This window comes from Camponotus floridanus, unplaced genomic scaffold (genome assembly GCF_003227725.1).
Source record: "Camponotus floridanus strain SB8 unplaced genomic scaffold, Cflo_v7.5 scaffold152, whole genome shotgun sequence".
NCBI classification, from domain to species: domain Eukaryota; kingdom Metazoa; phylum Arthropoda; class Insecta; order Hymenoptera; family Formicidae; genus Camponotus; species Camponotus floridanus.
Window position 1 is genome coordinate 334,320 of NW_020229273.1, and position 15,473 is coordinate 349,792.

A 15,473-nucleotide genomic window follows, 5' to 3' on the forward strand; every position below is an offset into this window, starting at 1 on the left:
GTCAATAGGCGTTAGTTAACTTTAGTTTTTCGACGGGAGAATCCCGAAGTACTCGTATTCAGTTTAGTGTGGAAAAACTTTCATTTGTCTCGTAGCTATATAAAAGCAGCGTTTTCTTGGCAAGAGCACAGTAGAATTTATAGCTTGATATAGTCTGCAATTTTATTTATATTATAATTTTGCAAACAAATTAATTATTAATAAAGAGAATCTTTTAAAATCCAATAATTCGAACTATTATTGTATCGTATTGTATTAGTACTGTACAAATCGCAATTTTTGTGAATATTATCACAAATCTGCCGATCTACGCTGAGGTTATTTGCATTTCTTGTTTGGTAAGTAGATACGATAAAAAAATCGAATTCGATATTATAGATACAGAATTTAACGTATTATCATCGATAATTTTATCGTAATTTACAACAAAATGATTTTGTAATTAAATAAAAATAATTTCTTTTATTATCATCACAAATTGAAATTCTTTTATTAACATTGAAATTGAATATTCTCTCTTTTCACTATTACAAATTATTAAGGATTTAGTTCGTTATCAACGCCATAATTCAATATTGTATTATATAACAGGATAACTAATAGCTCTATGATTAAATGAATTTTTTATTGATCCAAAATATTTTTAAAAAATTTAATAGTAATTTTTTAAATAATCTTTTTATTGAGCAGACTATTTAATCAATATATTTTTGAAATAAATTTTATTCTTTGCATCAATATTGTTTATCAAATTTATGTTAATATTTCTCACTTGTAACAAACTCTACGGAATTTATCTGAATCGGCGAAAGTTAATTCCACATATATATTTCTGCATTCACATTTTTTGATCAACATTTTTATAAACAGATTTCATTACATTTATTATAAATGACGATTTTTGCCAGCGTTAAAAAAATATCGCGTATGCGATATGAATATGTAAATAAATTTGCTTATTTAAGATTAATTTCAGATTAGTTTCAGATTAGTTTCTCGGAAATTTTGCGGAAGATTCAGAGATAATAACATATTTATTATAAATGATGATATCTATACAATATCATCTTTATTATCGTTTAAAAAATTATTTATATCGCGTATGCAATATGATATGATATGAATATGTAGATAATAAATTATATGATATGATATGAATATTAAATTATATGATATGAATATGTAGATAATAAATTTGCTTATTTAAACTACCGATTAAAATTTCTCGGAAATTTTGCGGAAGATTCAGAAATAGTAACATAAATCTGATATATGCAGTATACGTTTATAATGAAATATTCAAGCAGCTCTTTATCGTACTAATTACAAACAATATACTTTTATATATTTATAGAAAATTTATTTATTTCTTCTGAATGCATTAAAAAAAAGGAAAAAATTAAAAATTTAATTTTGAAATATAATAATTATTCTTTTTACAATATTATTTTCTTTTTTAATAAAAATATCAAATATTTTTATATTCTTTCTCTACTTTTTCATCTTTTTTTAATTTCCGTTTAAAATATATTATTTATTATATTATTTATTACATATTTAAGAAATCTAATTGCATGGTAATTCTATGATAAGTCCTCTTTTATGTTGTCACAATAATATATTTATTATAAATGATGATATCTATACAATATCATCTTTATTATTGTTTAAAAAATTATTTATATCGCGTAATATGAATATGTAGATAAATTTGCTTATTTAAACTACCGATTAAAATTTCTCGGAAATTTTGCGTAAGATTCAGAAATAGTAACATAAATCTGATATGTGCAGTATACGTTTATAATGAAATATTCAAGCACAGCTCTTTATCGTACTAATTACAAACAATATATTTTTATATATTTATAATAGAAAATTTTATTTCTTCTGAATGCATTAAAAAAAGGGAAAATTAAAAATTTAATTTTGAAATATAATAATTATTCTCTTTACAATATTATTTTCTTTTTTAATAAAAATATCAAATATTTTTATATTCTTTCTCTACTTTTTCATCTTTTTTTTAATTTCCGTTTAAAATATATTATTTATTATATTATTTATTACATATTTAAGAAACCTAATTGCATGATAATTCTATGATAAGTCCTCTTTTATGTTGTCATAATAATATGATATTTTTATAATGTGACAGTTTTGTATAATTTTAATGCACAGTAAAAAATTTTGTGTTAAATTTAACATATTTCACATGTCCCAATTTATCCACTCTAATTTTAATGTTAATTTAACAGAAGGCAAGTATGTAAATAAACAACACCAGTAATATGTTTTAAAACACAAAGGTGTAACACTTAAACTTTATCTGAAAATAAAGTTTATGTTAAATTAACATATTTATAATGTTAAATTTAATTAAAAGAAAATGTTATTCTTACATTTTTATGATAAATAACAGAAGAGATATATCGATTTAACATATGGAAACTGTTATAGAGAGAAAAATAACACAACTTATCTGTTCATTGTAACATATAACATTTCATCAAAAATTCTTGCATTTGCATATTAATTGTGTTGTTTTAACTCTTAGAAACGATGAATATTAACTCAACGCAGAAATGTCAAAATAACGCAATGATAATATGTTACATTAACATAAGAGTATGTTAAAAATTTAACACAAAAATTTTTACACGAGAAAATTTTAACAGAAATACAAAATGTTTTGTACTATGTGCATAATTTTAAGTTAAAATTTTAGATTTTAGATTAGAAAAATTCAATAATTATACATATATAATAATGTACAACAACGCAAATATTGAACGCCATTTAATTAACGATGATATATTCAAGAAAATAAACAAACGATTTATAAGTTTGGATTTTCATGATGAGAGAAATCACAATCAACATTTGAGTAGGGTATTGTAAAAAAATGATAATATTTTATATTTAAAAATATATTTTATTAAAATCGTTATATTAACGTTTTATATAATATTATATATAACGTTATTTGTAATGCATTATAAAATTTACATGTCAATTTATGTCGTAGGTTTTTGAAAAGTTAACAGAAGCTATGCAACAGCAAAGCCCTCTGTTTAAAAAAATGTATGAAAGAATTCTGTGGGCAGGTAGTTATTACAAAAAAACTCGAGTTGGAGACCCAGGGGAATATGATTTAGATTTGGTCATGAGATTACCCTTTAAAGAGAGAGATATAATAGTAATATTATTTTCGAATTTGAAAAAAAATAAAGTATAAATAAAGTTAGAAGTATGGCATAATATGTTGGAAGTTATAAGTTTAAGAGAATTATTAATAAGCAATATATTTGCTTTTTTTTAAATTAAAATATATAATTTACTTTTGTTAAATAATAATAAATATTTATAAATTATTACAGTTTATCTCAGATTGTCCAAGTTATATTAAAATACGTACGACTTGGGGAGATAGAGACAATACGTTAAATTTAGGACAGGAAGCATTACGGTAAATCGCATTAAAATTTTCTATGATTTAGAAAAAAAGAGAAGTTGTGTTTTTTCAAAAAAGAAATTGTACTTTTGTCTCTCTAGGGAATTGAGTGCTTTTATTGATGATGAATCATATTTAAATCAAGATAAATTTCGCGGATGGATAGAAGGAATTTTAAGTAAAGTGGCTGATAAAAATAATAAAATTGTATTCAGTGGTTATAGCCCGGTAAGAGTAACATTAACATACATTGGATACAAATACATACAGTATTCCAACAGTGTGTTATATCATAGTAGTGTATCATGTCAAAAAGGCAAAAACTAAAAAATTTTCCATCTTTATTTTTAGATAACGGTAAGAAAAACAGGACCAGCATTTACGCTAACAGTTTCATTTGAAGTTTCTGGAAAGCCGGTTGATATTGATGTGGTTCCTGTATTAGCTTTTTCAACCAGTAAACCACCACCAAGATGTTCCAAAATGTCAATTTTAAAAAACGTAACATAAAATTAAAACATTATATTAGAGCAAAAGATTTGTCGTATGTGTCAGACACAAGGATAATAATAAAATTATAATTTTGAAAAATACAAGTTTATTATTTAAAATAATATTAGAGCTACTGTGACTTTGATTCACTTTTTACACTTAACAAGATATTTTCAAAAATTTTTTTTTCAAATATTGAAATTTTCAATTTTATTTTAAATAAAATTTAATAGAGAAAAGCGACAAATAATTTGCACCAATTTCTTAATTATATAATTTAAATTACGCACACTATCATTAAATTGCACGCTTTGCAGTATCGTCCAGCTTCTAGATATTAGTCCGCACGCTTTAAACCTTTGAATAACAATAGAGCTAGTAAACCATCACGAAGACGTTCCAAAATCAATTTTAAAAACGTAACATAAAATTAAAATTATATTAGAGTAAAAGATTTGTCGTATGTATCAGACACACAAGGATAATAATAAAATTATAGTTTTGAAAAGTTTATTATTTAGAATAATATTAGAGCTATTGTTATTTTGATTTACTTTTTTCATCTAACAAGATATTTTTCAAATTCTTTTTTTTTAAATACTAAAATTTGCTACTTTAATTTAAATACGATTTAATAGAGAAAAGCGACAAATAATTTGCACTAATTTATTATTTATTAATTATATAATTACGCGCACTATCATTAAATTGCACGTTTTGCAGTGTAATCCAGGTTCTAGATATTGGTCCATAGTCCCTAAACCTTTGAATAATAGTAGAGCCAATTTCAAAGATCGACGAAGTCGTTATTGGCGATTATGTTTCTACGAGTTCGAAAAAGATTTACTTTCTAATCAATCTATTTATGGGCGTGCGAAACCCATAATACGTCATTTAAAGGTATGATAGATAAAATAATAAATATCTATTTATTTTTAATAAATTAATTTACAGTAATATATATATATATATATATATATATATATATATATATATATATATGTACAGGGTGTCTCATTTTAATGTCCGACACCAAATAACTTTCTTATTTTTAATTTTAGAAAAAGATGTTTCAGACAAAAGTTGTATGGTTTCTAGGGGGACATAAGATGATGCCATTAGTTTGACCTTGAAGAGTCACATGACAGTTACGTGAAGGTCATTTTAAATTTCTTAGATCGAACACCCTATATATTTTTGCATATTCTTGTAGCTTATCTCGAGAGCTTTCTAAAACACTATAATAAATTATTTTTTCATAAAGTACTTTTCGAGTTATGAGGCTTGAAATCATTTCCTAATTTTACATAAACCATAAAATATCTTGTAAAATATTCATTTTTCGATTATCTTATCTTAATACTTTTATGTACAAAATAATGAGAGGAATCAATTGGTGTAAAGAAAACACATAGTTGTTTCTAAGAAAAAATATGTAATTTGCAATTAATAATTCCAGATTTTTTTTTAAAAACAACTGTATGTTTTCTTTACACCAATTGATTCCTCTCATTATTTTGTACATAAAAGTATTAAGATAAGATAATCGAATATTTTACAAGATATTTTATGGTTTATGTAAAATTAAAAGACGATTTCAAGCCTCATAATTCGAAAAGTACTTCATGGAAAAATAATTTATTATAGTGTTTTGGAAAGCTCTCGAGGTAAGCTACAAGAATATGCACAAATATATAGAGTGTTCCATTTAAGAAATTCAAAATGACCTTCACGTAATCTTCATGTAAATCTTCATGTGTTCTTCAAGGTCAATGGCACCATCTTATGTCCCCTTAGAAACCATACAACTTTTGTCTGAAACATCTTTTTCTAAAATTAAAAATAAGAAAATTATTTGGAGACATTGAAATGGGACACCCTGTATATTATATAGTTTTATTATATAATATAATATATATGTATATACAGGGTGAATCATAAGGGTGTACCAACCTTTTATCATTAGAGGTTAATTACCAATTGTAATTGTAATCAATTGAATGATTCATAGATGACAGCTGCTTGGATCGACCGTGTCTATACAATAACGTACGAGTGAATTAAATACTGTGAATCAAATAATATACATATTCTATGCATACATACTTTTCTAATATACAGGGTGTTTCATTTTAATCCGACCACCTAAATTTCTCGGAACCTAAGCAAGATAGAGAAAAATGTTTTAGACAAAAGTTGTATGGTTTCAAGAGGGACATAAGATGGTGTCATTAATTCGATCTTGAAGAGCCACCTGAAGGACACGCGAAGGTCAGCTCCAACTTTTTAAATGGGACACCCTATATGCTTTTGCATATTCTTGTAGCTCATCTCAAGAGCTTTCCAAAACACTATAATTAAGTTAGTTTTCATTAAGTATTTTCCAAGTTATGAGGTTTGAAATCATTTTTTAATTTTACATAAACCGTAAAATATCTTGTAAAATATTCATTTTTCGATTATTTTACCTTAATACTTTTATGTACAAAATAATGAGAGGAATCAATTGGTGTAAAGAAAACATACAGTTTTTAAGAAAAAATATGGAATTGTTAATTGCAAATTACATATTTTTTCTTAGAAACAACTATGTGTTTTCTTTACACCAATTGATTCCTCTCATTATTTTGTACATAAAAGTATTAAGGTAAAATAATCGAAAAATGAATATTTTACAAGATATTTTACGGTTTATGTAAAATTAAAAAATGATTTCAAACCTCATAACTTGGAAAATACTTAATGAAAACTAACTTAATTATAGTGTTTTGGAAAGCTCTTGAGATGAGCTACAAGAATATGCAAAAGCATATAGGGTGTCCCATTTAAAAAGTTGGAGCTGACCTTCGCGTGTCCTTCAGGTGGCTCTTCAAGATCAAACTAATGACATCTTATGTCCCCCTTGAAACCATACAACTTTTGTCTAAAACATTTTTCTCTATCTTGCTTAGGTTCCAAGAAATTTAGGTGGTCGGATTAAAATGAAACACCCTGTATTTAACTCTTTTATGTGCATATTTTTCTTTCTACACGGTTTTTTTCTAATAACGTGATTTCTTATTATAGTGAGATGCATCTGCCGCGTAAAAAGAAATCTCTTTTGCATAGAATATGTATATTATTTGATTCACTGTATTTAACTCGATTGTACGTTACTGCAAACATGGTCGATTCAAGCAGCTAACATCTATAAATCATTCAATTGATGAAGAAAAAAATATGTAATTTGCAATTAACAATTACATATTTTTTTAAAACAACTATGTGTTTTCTTTACCAATTGATTCCTCTCATTATTTTGTACATAAAAATATTAAGGTAAGATAATCGAAAAATGAATATTTTACTAGATATTTTATGGTTTATGCAAAATTAAGAAATGATTTCAAGCCTCATAACTTGAAAAGTACTTTATGAAGAAATACTTTATTATAGTGTTTTGGAAAGCTCTCGAGATAAGCTACACGAATATGTAATAAAAAATAGGAGGTTCCATTTAAGAAATTGAAGGTGACCTTTACGTCACTTTCAAATGACTCTCCAAGGTCAAATCATTGCCACTATCTGATGGCCCCCTTCAAGTCATACAACTTTTGTCTGAAACATTTCTTTCTAAAGTGCATAGTTTATGAAATATTCGATCGGTCTTTTGGGACACTCTGTATATATATATATATATATATATATATATATATATATATATATATTTATATTTATATAATAAAAAAAAATTATTATACAATTATATAATATTACTATGTATTAATATATGAAAAATATAAATCTATATTATTAAGTTTTAATTGATGTATTTGTATATCTAATCATTAAGTAATTTCATTAAGGTTTAATTTTTATTTTATCAATTTTTATATTTAAAAATTTTGAATAGAGAAGAAGCTCTAAAATTCCTTTTATAGAGAAAAGTATAATAAATTTTAGATTGTAAGTTAATTTATTTAAAAATATTCTTTTTCTATACTTTGATATGACAAATTACTTTATTTTAATATATAATTATTAATTGCATTCTCTCAGAAACTCAGAGACACACAAAAATGGAACGCTATTGCCAGCTATTATATTGAAACATTATGTTTGAATGAATTAAACATTTTTCGGATTTCGAACAAGCAATCAGATACTTCTTTATTCTTCACGGTACGTATTATTATATTATAATTCAAAAGTTTTTCCTTATTAAATTACTTATAAAAGAACTTTGTTACTTAAATACATTTGTAGATGTTACAACAACTTCGTGAGGCTTTTCGCAAAGGCAGGATAAGTTACTACTGGGATGAAGATCTTAATTTATTGGAACGTATTACACATGATGAAATGAGAAATATGGAAGGAAGAATAAATCGAATTATAAAAGATATCGAGACAACTATCGCGAATGATAAATATGCAATAGCAAGATATATTCGTAAGTATTTTTTTCATGAAATGTAAGTATATCGAACTATGTTTATAAAATTTGATAATTAGAATATTGATTACTAGAATATTGATTTTACTACTTTATTTATCAAAATATACAAATATTAATATTGCAGTAAATGGAGACGAATTGCGATCTTTAATTAATCCATGCAGTTCATATCAATCAGAATCATCAGAATCATCAGAGTCAGAGCCTGGTAAATATGTTATATATATAAATATATAAAATAATTCATTATTAATAATTCGCTATCAGGACGGGACTTTTTTATTTTCAAATTTATTTTTTCACTTAAAATTATTTTTTTAATTAAATGGCATACGCATACATACATACATACACACCGATAACGGATTCTATATACTATTCCGTGAGACTTTCGTCCAATTATAATTCTCTTTCGCTAATTTAGAAATAATTATTTCACTTTCATTTACGTTTTCGAGAACTGGCATATTGAAAATATATACAATGTACAAAAGTGTCACCTTAGTTCTCCATTTTATTCACAGTTTTAAGAGTATAAAAATATTTTTATTCTATATCCTTTTACATCAAACTTACTTCGTAAAAATAAAAACATAAGTTTATCTATTATGAATATAAATAAAGTTAAGTACCTAAAGTATAATCGAATTATTAATACAGTTAATAAAAAAATTAATGATCTTATCAAAGTATATATACAAGTTTATGATAAAACATCTATCATTAATTAAAAGAATATTAATATACTTTAAAGATAGTCATAAACAATAGTCATTAAAACAGGTTTAACATAGTTTCTTTACATAACAACATTTTCATAAAATAGTCTCATTTTTCTCTTCTCTTTCCTTTTTCTGTTCAAGAAAGAGGTAAGAATAGAGTTTAACATTGTTTCTTATAAAGAAGAGATTTATATCTTCTAATATTTTTCAACATCAAACTAGAAACATTTTTATGTTGTTATCTGATTATATACATTGTTTTTAAATTTGAGTGTATCGACAATATTTATTTTTTTAGCATTTCTCTCATCTATAATAAAAAAAAAGAAGAAAAAGGTCACACAATTCTTTCCTAGAAATAAAAAGCTTTTTCCAATTTTTTCATAAGTGTTACCAAAAAATAAATTAAATTTTACATATATATGCAAACATAAATAAGCAAACAAAATAATTAATAAATCAGTATAAACAATAATTCAACATGCATTATTGAAGTAGATTACTATCGCATGCAAAGTTATCCATTAATAGATTGCTAATTAATTTCGTACTTATGATAAATTATAAATTTATATATGTAATATTAATTTATATATATGAAAAGGAAATGAACAGCCAATGAGTCATATTTTGCTATCACAAATAGTCTCATTCAGACTAAAAATCCAAGTTATAAAGTCATTCGCACTTACTAATCCAATGTATAGAGATGAGAGCTTTGGCAAACATAACCATTAATTTCACACACTAGCCTTATATCTTAATTCAACAACAATCATATATTCCCTTTGTACTGTATTGTTTTGTATCATGCTTAACTTGTTTGTATACAGGGTGTCCCAAAAGTGCCGAACCGGTCGAATATTTTATAGACTATGCACTTTAGAAAGAAACGTTTCAGACAAAAGTTGTATGGCTCGAAAGGGGCCATCAGATGGTAGCAATGATTTGACTCGGAGAGTTATTTGAAGGACACGTGATGGTCAACGTCAATTTTTTAAGTAAAACCCCCTGTTTTTTATTACATATTTGTGTAGCTTATTTCGGGAGCTTTCCAAAACACTATAATAAAGTATTTCTTCAGTACTTTTCGAGTTATGAGGCTTGAAATCATTTCTTAATTTTGCATAAACCATAAAATATCTAGTAAAATATTTATTTTTTGATTATCTTACCTTAATACTTTTATGTACAAAATAATGAGAGCAATCAATTGATGTAAAGAAAACATACAGTTGTTTTCAAGAAAAAATGTGTAATTTGGAATTAACAATTTTTTTTTTAAACAACTATGCGTTTTCTTTACACCAATTAATTCCTCTCATTATTTTGTACACAAAAGTATTAAGGTAAAATAATCGAGAAATGAATATTTTACAAGATATTTTACTGTTTATGTAAAATTAAGAAATAATTTCAAGCCTCATAACTCGGAAAGTACTTAATGAAGAAATACTTTATTACAGTGTTTTAGAAAGCTCTCGATGTGAGCTACCAGGACATTCAATAAAAAATAGGTGGTTCGATTTAAAAAATTGAAGGCGATCTTCACGTGACCTTCAAACGACTGTGCAAGGTCAAACCAATGACACCGTCTTATGGCCCTCTTTAAGCCATACAACTTTTGTTTGAAACATTTCTTTCTGAAGTGCATAGTTTATGAAATATTCGACCGGCCCGGACACCCTGTATAATTTCAACTGTTTACAACATCAATTAATAACGTTGAACTAAATTCCTTTACAGCTAGCGAATGGAATTGCGTGATTGTCTGACCACTCAAGGAAGAAGTCGACGATATTAGTGACGCAACGTATCATGGCAAGACAGCCGGCTTCGGCTGAATGCTCCTGAGGGATATTTGAACCAAACATACATTTGTAAATGGTGTTGAGTTGCAGATTGACTGGTCTCTCTTCGCACCCAAAATCCAATCTCTTTCTTGGATAATAATTTTTAAATGGTCGTTTGACAGCGATTTCATGCTGCCTTATTATTTGATTCTCTGGCGTTTTCTCGTTATCTTTTTGTCTAAAATTCTTCGACGATTCGATATCAATGTTACCGTTATATACTTCATTTATATCATATTTCTTATTGCTTATAGTTTTGATATATCCATCATGGGCAGATGTCATTAGCGAAGTGGACGTTGCCGTAGCCTCTTGCCCTATTATTCTGATATCCATATCCAACATAGAAAGTGAATTATTATATTCATCGTTCAATAAATTTTGGATCATCTTTGGTTCAGAGTCTTTTTTCTCGAATAAATCTTTAAACATGTTCCATGTATCAATGCAGAGGATTTTGTCATCAAGAACCTTTAATGGAGAAAAACTAAGTGTTATTAAAAATCTAGAAAAATTAGCAATTAGTACCTTTAAAAATCAATTGTACCTTATTTGTACGCTCGAGTTCCTGGAAGAATATTGGATAGTAAAAACTTTTGCCGTTATGTGCTGCAAAACAAATTGGTGGTGTGAGACGCTGTAGAAAACACATTATTAACTCATAAACTTCACATTCGAAAGGCCGCAGCAGTAACATATCATCATTAAACAGCTCTACAAATTTATAAAATTATGGTATCAAAATTTTCAATTGATTTTTTAAATTTTATTTGTCTATATATTAATTAATCTAAGCTAATAAAACAACTTACTTGTTATGTACTCTACATTTGGCGGTATAATTTTTTGGGGATTAATCGGAAGTATTAACTTTTGTAAGACTCGTGGCAGAGATGCTTTGTTGCTATTACATATTGACTCTCTTCCAACAGCGATTAAAGCAATTTCTGTGATTCTTGGCATAAGCTTTTCTTGAATCAGTCCAGTTGTTTTCAGATCAAAGAATATAAAAGTTTGAATTTCCATTATTTTATATATTGATTTGATGAGCTCTCTTTTCTTATTCTCTCTGTGTTATCTCTTCATTGGTATTTGATTTCTACAATTTATCTACAACAATGACACGCTTATATCACAATTTTAATCATAATAAAAATAATGAGACGATTTTAATTATTCACAATTTTGTTTTCCGTACCTATAAAGCGTCGAATAAGCACACTTTTATCAAAGTCTGATGAGACTTAATGGTATATAAACATCTTATTTAACGTCACTTGTAGAAATCTCTCTGGAATCAATTTTCACGTAATTTCTATAATTTATTTATAACAATGACATTTTATTACAATTTTAATCATAATAAAAATAATGAAAGAATTTTAATTATTCAAAATTTTATTTTACATACCTGTAAAGCGTTAAATAAGCACGCTCTTTTATTGAAGTCTCTGAAGAGATTTATTGATATCCAAATATTTTATTTAACTATTGATCTATTGATCTATTGATATCCAAATATTTTATTTATTTAACATTACGTGTAGAAGTCTTGTGGAATCAACTTTCACGTGATACAATATTACGTGATAATTTTTATTTTTTTTTTTAGCTAAACTCACCTTTCATCTTTCATCTTTACTTTTTTCCAACGTTAAAAATTATGAATATATCTTTATTTTATTTTGGAGCGAAAATTAATTACATAGAAAGTGTTGTTATACAGAATATAAATCTATATGCACTTCTCGTCTAGATTCCAAATGCACTTGTAGCGAATCAGTGAACTTTCACCCATCCTGCCACTCCCAATGATGCATCATTAGGGTGCTGTCACATGGCAGTCAGAATTTCGGAAAACGGAATCTCGGAAAAGATACTAGAATACTAGAACTATGAATTAAACGGGATTGAATTTTTATCTTTATAAGAAGAATTTTATTGTTAATAAATAATTGTTTGGTGAATATTTATTAATGTACATATAAATATTTAATCAAAATATCCCAGACAGTACAAAAAGGCCAAAAGATTTTTTAAAGACGTCTAGAGGACTTTAAGGCCGGTATTCATAGTCCGATCTTATATTTGAGATCGTCTTAAGTTCGAGCTTGAAATACTACGCAGCTATTTGATTGGTTGAAAGAGGTCTTAAGTCAACCTCAGACCAGACTTAAGACGATCTTAAATATAAGATCGGACTATGAATACCGGCCTAAGTAGTCTTTTAGGCCGGTATTCATAGTCCGACCTTATATTTGAGATCGTCTTAAGTTCGAGCTTGAAATGCTATGCAGCTATTTGATTGGTTGAAGGAGGTCTTAAGTCAACCTCCAAGCAGACTTAAGACGATCTTAAATATAAGATCGGACTATAAATACCAGCCTTAGATGTCTTTTGGACATGTATGTTGTCTGGGATTTGACATAAAATAGTTATCATATTGTCAGGAATAAAAGTTGCGTGTTTGTCGGTCCGGTTTTTTTGTGGCTGGGCTCCCCATGAACTAATATTCGAAGCATTTCGGAAATTAGTAAAAATATAAAAATTTATTTTAATAACTTTCCGACAAAAAAAAATAATTAATACAATAGAATATATAAAAAAGTGACATTTGTATGTATTGTTTATTATAACACAAAATAATAAAGAAATTTTCTAAATTAAAAAACAATTTGAGGTTAGAATAACATTCCGCTTTCCATAAAAATCACTCCATGGGGAGCGAGGCTATCAAAAAATTGGATTGGAAAAAAATTTTGATTAGTTGATCACCACTCTAGTACTTTTCCGAGATTCCGTTTTCCGAAATTCCGACGAGACACCTCCGATTAGACCAATAGATTGGACACAACTGGTTTTGATTGGCTAATCGTGCTTGATCGTGCTGGTTACCCTAGGCATCGGTCGATATAATTGGCTGTGTCTAATCGTACTGTGTCTAATCGGACAATCCCCAATTCCGACTGCCATGTGGCAGTACCCTTAAGCCTGTATCAGAGTTCTGCCTGTCATGGACGTATAAATATATCTGGACGGAGCGTAAAGTTAGGCTGATGGCAGAGAACTAGACGTGAGCGCTTACGTCTGTCGTAGTCGTGGACGTAAAGTAAGACAGAGAAAAACGTATGTCGTACAAGGCCATTGTGATAATGGCCTTGTACGACATACGTTTTTCTCTGCCTTACTTTACGTCCACGATTACGACAGACATCTAGTTCTCTGCCATCAGCCTTACTTTACGTCCACGACTACGACAGGCATCTAGTTCTCTGCTATCAGACTTAGTTCTATGGCGAGGGGACCGATAATGGCGCGCGGAGAAATCGGTATAGATATAGTAAGATAGAGATGGAGTGTGAACTCGCGGGGGGAAGCCATTGCGAGGAGGGTGACGAGGTAAAGTGTGAGCACTTTTCATTGGCTATTAGTCTACACATGTGTAAAGTACATAACCCAGAGTAAAATCATAAGAAAATATTATTTGCGTAGTATTTGCAAGAAAGTAAAGCAGAGAAATGAAGAAATATATAACAAAAAAAGTATAGGTAAAAAGAGTATAATATATATAATACGAAGCAAGCAAAACATATTTTATTTTGATTTATTATACAGGGTGTTCGTCAATTTTCGACCTTAATGAAATAAGGAAGTAAATTGGCTCAAATTAAAAAGGAATGATGTGTATTGTTTTGAGATTGTCGCAATAATTAACTAAAGAAAAATTAAATAAAGAAGATCGGCCAATCTGCATGAGTAGAAGCGCGCGGCGACGAGAGTCGTCCCACTGTAATCCGATAGTATGAGCGCGGCGAAGCGGTGGGCGGGTCGCTCTCTGAGACATGATGGTGGTTTGCGATATATCGCAATATCGCGCCGAAAAATAACTCGTCCTTTTAGTGGCGAAAAAAGGTTGTGCTATCATTTCCACACCACCTTACGGTAGATAGCATGATGCGCTTTTTTATAGTGGTTTCCCCCATAGGCCTATTCCACTCTCAATTTGAAAATTATTCAAAATGCCATTACTATACGCTGAATGTGTCGTAAATGTAAAAAATTAATGGTGACAGTATCTTTACAAAAATTGATCCGTAATTAAAATTAAATACCTCGATAAAATGTACGGCAACTTAGTTTTCGTGCACGCCCGGGAAATGATTCCATGTAAATTGCGGCCGCACGATAAGTATTCCCAATAAGCAAGAAACATTTGATCAACATTCTAAAATGTTGATTTAATATAAATTTTCTAAACATTATGATATAATGTTTTATAAATATTTTAAAAATATTCTAATAAACATATTAATAACATTTAAAAAATATTTTAATTTATGTTTTAATTTATAATTTATGTTTTATAAATATTATAAAAATGTTATTTAATAACATCCCTCTTAAAATATTAATAAAATATTTTAGAAACATTAGTCAAAATGTTTTTTATATGTTATTAATATGTTTATTATAAATAAAAATATAACATCCAGTTACAAGTTCATTCGCGTTGT

At 27.4% G+C, this 15,473-nt stretch overlaps 2 protein-coding genes across 5 annotated transcripts; one reads left to right on the forward strand and one right to left on the reverse strand.

The window, feature by feature from the left end:
- Positions 1-159: 159 nt before the first annotated feature.
- On the forward strand, positions 160-11,354 carry LOC105259357 (cyclic GMP-AMP synthase-like). 2 transcript variants are annotated; one of them, XM_025406733.1, is made up of 11 exons: positions 160-338; positions 2,729-2,892; positions 3,029-3,199; positions 3,381-3,469; positions 3,556-3,661; positions 3,806-3,955; positions 4,670-4,846; positions 7,985-8,107; positions 8,192-8,378; positions 8,509-8,592; positions 10,853-11,354. In XM_025406733.1, exons 2-11 carry the CDS (start codon positions 2,770-2,772, stop codon positions 10,879-10,881), a joined length of 1,239 nt encoding a protein of 412 aa, XP_025262518.1. In that variant the 5' UTR covers positions 160-338; positions 2,729-2,769; the 3' UTR covers positions 10,882-11,354. The 2 variants fall into 2 exon arrangements, with proteins under 2 accessions (XP_025262518.1, XP_025262517.1); XM_025406732.1 differs by having other exon boundaries at positions 162-338; positions 3,556-3,682.
- Positions 10,638-12,645, reverse strand: LOC105249217. Of its 3 annotated transcripts, none has more exons than XM_025406734.1 (5): positions 12,371-12,645; positions 12,158-12,250; positions 11,772-12,069; positions 11,507-11,673; positions 10,638-11,430 (listed from the first exon to the last, which is right to left on the reverse strand). In XM_025406734.1, exons 3-5 carry the CDS (start codon positions 11,983-11,985, stop codon positions 10,837-10,839), a joined length of 975 nt encoding a protein of 324 aa, XP_025262519.1. In that variant the 5' UTR covers positions 11,986-12,069; positions 12,158-12,250; positions 12,371-12,645; the 3' UTR covers positions 10,638-10,836. The 3 variants fall into 3 exon arrangements, with proteins under 3 accessions (XP_025262519.1, XP_025262520.1, XP_025262521.1); XM_025406735.1 differs by having other exon boundaries at positions 12,158-12,274; XM_025406736.1 differs by having other exon boundaries at positions 10,640-11,430; positions 11,507-11,568; positions 12,371-12,643.
- Positions 12,646-15,473: the final 2,828 nt, after the last annotated feature.